Genomic DNA, 6,173 nt, shown 5'->3' on the forward strand with positions numbered 1-6,173 from the left:
ATCACCCTCATACGGAGGCTTAAATCACCGTGTGATAAGGTTACTCCAAAGGGTAGGGTTTGGTGTGCAGTAAGGCCAAACTAGAGAATAAGGGCTTGCTACATGTGAAGGTCCAGGTGTTCAAATGGCCCTCCTTCGGCATTCACAGTGTTGAAGTAACGTTATTCTCATTCGTCATGTAATCACACAACGAAAGTCGCATATTCTGAATGACTGAAGCTGAGTTGGTGGTATTTACAGGATCTAACTTCAGCACTCTGAGTGTCTGGTCAAGAAAGCCTTCAAGATTCTGTCCAGCTGTTCACCCAGTGGTTAGCTGTGCGAGAGGCGTTGGTCAAGACGTCTGTAGGATTAGTTGGAGGTGTTCCCAAGTTTTTAGTGTTCTGAGGACGATAACCCGGCGTTGTAAGTATTATGGTGATGATGTTCTGCCATTAGAAAGGTTAGTTGAACGGCAGTAATAAAGTGAGTGAAGGAAGCACCCAGGCTGCTGTAGTTGTGTGTGTGTGTGTGTGTGTGTGTGTGTGGAGGAGGTGTCGAAGGGCAGATGGTGAAGGTCTGCTGGATGCCAGTAACGGCTGCGGCGGCGGCCAGAACCTCCGGCAAAGCTGATCAGATGGTTCATGACACTATGTCAGTAGCCCGAGGGCGGGCGGGCGGGCGGTGGCGGAAGGCTGCTATCTGCTGGCCACGGGTCCACATCTCCGACACCATTTTAAGGTATACGTGAGGTAGTACGTTGGACCCACGATCGCCAGCGGTAACACCTTCCCCCCGACAAATTTTGGTTCTTATCAAAATGAAAGAGAGAGAGAGGAAAAAAATTAATCAGAAGTAATCTCTGAATTGACATATGAATTTCTGATTACCATATTATCATAAACTTACACCAAGTGTATTACAGTGAGTGAGGGTAATTTTCGCCTCCATCAATACTATCATACAAGAAGTTAACACATGGGAGAGAGACTTGATACATACAACACTGTCAAGTGGCCCACCGGTGCCGTGTGGCTGCCGCCGGGGAGGAACAGCTAACTGGAACGCCACAATTTTGGAGGGAAGATTATTTAAGCACAAAGATCATACGCTTGATGATAACTTCCTCGACAGACCGAAAAAAAAATCGGAATAACAGAGCCGGGTAACATTATAAGCCAAAACATGATTTTACCGTCGTGTCCTAAGTGGATTTTTAAGAAAAGAACGAGACAGTATCCGGACGGCCGGGTACACATTACGGAGGCTAAGTCCAAGTGTAATGACTAGTGAGAGAGACGAGCCTGGTGTGTGTGTGTGTGTGTATGTGTGTGTGTGTGTGTGTGTCTGAGGGTGGGTGGGTGTGGGGGTCTGCCCGCGAGACCTGGGGAACTCTTGGCTGAGGCGCAACTTTGACGGTAAGCTTCAAGTGTCTCGGGGAAGCGAGACGAACACCAATAATACACTTGACTGGGGACCTTGACACAAACTGAACTATATGAGGAACGATTGTCTGACAACTACTGCATAAGACACGCGAAGAGCAAACAAGCGGCAAGAGGCCAATTTGCCGGTAACGAGATTGTAAGCTAAGGATTTTTTTTTTCTCTCTATCTCTTGTTAATTGTTACGTACGTCGTAGAACTAATCCTCTCATCTATTACTGAATTATTTTGTTATTTTGGCGTGTGCGACGCATCGCTCTGGCCACCAGGGTGGTACGATCAGACGTGTGTGCAGACGAAGGGCCAGGTAATGCTCCGGGGATGGTAGCGAGTATATGGTGGGAGGTGACCAGTGATGTGCGGGGGTAGTGGCCACCTGCATCAAGGGAGCGAGGCGAGGAGAGACAGATTGGGCTATGACAAGCAGAGAAACATATAGGGGTAAGTGGCGAGGTCAGAAATATACGGGGGTAAGTGGCTAGTAGATAAATATACGGGGGGAAGTGGCCAGTAGAGGAATATGCAGGAGAAGCGGGCAGGGGACGAACATAGGATGGGTAGAAAGTAGGAGCGTGGATGAAAATATTCACAGGAGATGGGAAAGTCGTGGTGGGTGCAGACGGCCGTTACTGCCTAGGATGGTAAGCGGTGAGGCAACGGGGCGGGCGTGAGAATCCTGCTGACACATATCCTCCTGGGAAACAGAGAGGATTGGAAGGTTAAGCATGTAGGAAATGGGTGGTTCGCCACACCCACAAAAATGATGATTTGACCCAGTGTTTGGTAGTAGTGCGATATGGTCGGACACGCACGGCTGAGATGTTCAGAAAACGACGAATAAAGGCCGTCCTGCACTGTGAAGAGAAGGAATAATAAAAGGCGAAATAAAGTAACCAAGAAATAAAAGAACATCGACGAGAAAGACTAGAAATGCTAAACGTTTCAGTCCAACCATAATGGAAGAAATAAAGTATTAAATTGTCCTCAAGAGGAGACGAGCGAGTAAGCTCTTGCCTTCACAAGTACGTGCAAGCGGAGACCTTGTGTAGGTGATGATGCCAAGTGTTCAACACGAGCTCATTTTTTTTAGGTTGCGAGTGTCGTAACCTTGACAGTATAGAGTCCTAGCCACCACCACTGGTGCATGGTCTTAGCTAACTGTATCAGATTCCTCACACGGTTTTGGCATCTTGGCAGCAAATGCCGTCACGAGTGTGACTTCAGAGGTCAAGTGACGTCGGCAAGACGGTGCATAACTAACCGTGGGTCCTTACGACTTAGTCCTATGTGGTCCTACGCCACGTCAGGATCCCAGGGGGATGTACAGGATGCCTCTTACAGCCTCCGGAGTGACGGCAGGCAGGGGTGAGGCACCATAGTAATGGGTATTGTGGCACCGGCGGACGCACTGCCTCCAGCCAGGGGCCAGGTTACAGCAGTGTGCAGTTGTACTGGATTACGAGGAGGAGGAGGCCAGGGTAGTGTAGTGGGTAACAATGAACACCTGGCCAGTAGTGGACACCTGGGCAGGGGTGCCGGGTCTCTCTCCCCCCCACGTGCCAACAACACAAACTGGTTTGCTCTACCTCACTCCTACCACAAACCAAAGGGACTGTCGATTTCAAGTGTAGGCCGTATAATTACTTCTCCTGCTGGCGCTGAAGATCTAAGTTATGGCACCGGACCGGGGGCGAGGCGGCCGCTGCCCCTCTCTGCTAGGTCGACCCCGTGCCAAAATCTTCTCTCTCACAACATCCGGAATTCATTAACTAGAATATCTGGCTATTTACTATGACTACTGTTGTGTGTAGACGGCAGTACAGTGGCTCTGTTCATACTATGGACAGTAGGTGTAACATGGAGAGGCTAGTACGACCAGCAGTCGTAGTAGGTAGCGGGCGGGAGCAGGCTACGAGTGGTAGTGTGTAGCAGGAGAAAGCAGGGTACCTCTGCTTCTGAGGGAGGAGCAGGGAATGGGGTGGACTCCAGCACTACTACTGCTACTACTACTGCTGCTGCTACTACTACTACTATAGGCAGCACCAGACACAAGCGTCCTACTCACCACAGGTTTTGCAGAGCGTCTTGCGCACGAGGCGTCGGTTCTTCCTGTTGGCCGGCTCTGGTGGTGCCACGGGCACAGGTTGCGCTCCTCGCCCCGTCGGCCCGCTTAGAAAGAGCAGATACTTGCGGCGGGGTTTGAGGATGGCACTCGCCAAGCATTCACCATCACTGTCACTATTCTCGGCACTAATTTCACTGTCAGTATCGGCAAGGGGATGGCGAAAGGTGAAGGTGAGAGTGGCACGCTTCTTCACCCGTGATTGGCCATTATACGGTCGCAGCTTTTTGCTGACGAAGACGACGACGTTGTAGGGTTGTCCCGGGACGGTGGCACCCACCTCCCTCACTGCCGCTTCCACCACCTGCGGCGACACGTACGCCTTGGATGCCACATCGCGAGCATCTGTCCTGACGGGGCAGTCGGTGCCCGCACTTGCCCTGGTCACCACAACCAGCACTACCCACCAAACACACAACATATGAGTATATGAGACGCGGGGCACTCCATAAGCCCGGCCAGAACGTGAGGTGCCCCTGACATGCTCTGGGGGTCGCGGCAGGGCAGCCGCCCCCAGGAGACAGCAGGGCGCCTTCATGGCAGAGGTAAGGAGCGGCGGGAGCAGTGAGGAGCCGGAGGGACGCGGGGCGACGTGCAGCCACTCATGCTGCTCACACCAGACTGCTGGTCGGCCCTGGCCGCGCTCCCGCCCGCCCGCCTGCCTGCCCACCCGCCCAGTCGTCCACCACCCCGCCCCGCGCACCCTCACGCGCCGCCCACCCCCACCCACCACCCACCGCCACCCCTTCCTGCACCGCCCATTCCTGTCATTACTACCACCTGGAACATTAACTGGTGATACCAAGTTAGAGTACAGTGCCATCTGCCCAATTCTTGACTCCCACCACACGACTCCACACCTACAGCCTACATCTCGACTCCACCACTGGATTCCAGCCCTGGATTCCACCACTGGACTCCACCATTGAATTCCAGAATTAGATTCTCGTGCACAGGACTCCATCACTGGACTTGAGCAGTGGACCCATCACTGGACTCCGTCACTGGATTCGAGGCCTGGATTCTAGCGCTGGACTCTTCCACTGGACTTCACCCTAGACTACACCTTTTAAGCCTGCCATTGGCCTCCACCGTTGGACTACTTCGCTGGACTTGATCCTTGAACTCTGCCACAGTGGAGGGAACAAGGAGAGCGGGGAGACCAAATTGGAGATGGAAGGATAGAATAAAAAATTTTTTTGAGTGATCGGGTCCTGAACATGCAGGAGAGCGAAAGACGTGCGCGGGATAGAGTGAATTGAAACGATTTGACTTACAGGGGTCGACATACTGTCAGTGGGCAGACCTAGGATGTGTGAAGCGTCCGTGGTAAACCATGGATAAGAAACTGTGTTATCGGTGCTTCACAATTGATAACTATATATATATATATATATATATATATATATATATATATATATATATATATATATATATATATATATATAAACGTGTTACCAAACTTCGCCTGTTCGAGGTTACACCGCGTACGAAAAGTCATCGTCTGTATGGTTGCATCATCGGAATACATGCTTATCGAACTTTATACTCCAAAGGATTCCACCCTTTCCCTGCTACTCTTTGTAGCGTATCTTGAAGGTGCAAGAACCGCGGTGTGTGTGTGTGTGTGTGTGTGTGTGTGTGTGTGTGTGTGTGTGTGTGTATGTTTGGTGGCCATGACCAGGGCGTCAAGTTGCCCGCCGTCACAGTCAACATAAAAAAAAATGTATGGAGTGGCTCCTCTTCCACCTGTGTCGTATGTAGCCAGGGAGGAGCCATACGCCATCCACCACATTAACGCTCTTGCTCTCACCTCTCCTCAAGCATCCTTTATCGTTCCCCCCCCCCCCTCTCTCTCTCTCTCTCTCTCTCTCTCTCTCTCTCTCTCTCTCTCTCTCTCTCTTCCACAGGCATCATTTCGGACACAGCTGCCATGAGCTTTCTGCACGTGCTCCTCCAACCGCTTTAGGTCTGGACGCGCGGCACACGATTGGATGGTGGTGTTTCCTATAATTTTTGTGTGGAGACGAACCACACGAGGAGTGACCGTTATGGTACATCCGTTCTGTCCCCGAAAAGCGAAAGCCTTGGAATCATCTCCCTTGCATCGTCACCTTCTCCTCCTAGAACTTTACCACCTCAAAGAATCAGGTCTGAAACCCCTGAGAGGATATGATTAATTTCTATATTCTTTTCCTTATAGTCTTCATTTACCCTTTAATACATGACGGCATGTTTTTGCCTCGTGCCGTGTTGGGCTACTCTTGAGAAAATAATCCATCATTCAGTGAAGCCTAAAGCAGCAAATTCAGAGGGGAAAATATGGAGTGTTGAGCGAGATGGTGAAGAGTGGAGGCGAAATTGGTGTGGAGTTGTGATTGATCATTTTGAAAGGATTAGTGAACACACCGTTGGTGAAGAACAAGGTGGGTGGAGGAAGGGATGCCGGATGTGGAGACCAGAGCTTCGTACAGAGACAAATAACGGAGAAAGTTGTTGTAGAGAAAGACGAAAAGAGGTTTGAAAATATATATATATATATATATATATATATATATATATATATATATATATATATATATGGAGATGGTACACACAGTATAGAGAAGCGTGGCTGTAACAAGGGT

At 50.3% G+C, this 6,173-nt stretch overlaps 1 protein-coding gene across 1 annotated transcript in view; it reads right to left on the reverse strand.

Annotated features, from left to right (window-relative positions):
• The window catches only part of LOC139766266 (uncharacterized), a 282,617-nt gene extending 278,414 nt beyond the window's left edge, over positions 1-4,203 (reverse strand). Inside the window, exon 1 of the mRNA XM_071694674.1 lies at positions 3,490-4,203. Coding sequence (XP_071550775.1) covers positions 3,490-4,084 — 595 coding nt within the window. The 5' untranslated portion in view covers positions 4,085-4,203. The remainder of the gene's footprint in view (positions 1-3,489) is intronic.
• Between the last annotated feature and the right edge of the window lie 1,970 nt (positions 4,204-6,173).

The sequence above is a fragment of the Panulirus ornatus genome, chromosome 57 (genome assembly GCF_036320965.1).
Source record: "Panulirus ornatus isolate Po-2019 chromosome 57, ASM3632096v1, whole genome shotgun sequence".
NCBI lineage: Eukaryota > Metazoa > Arthropoda > Malacostraca > Decapoda > Palinuridae > Panulirus > Panulirus ornatus.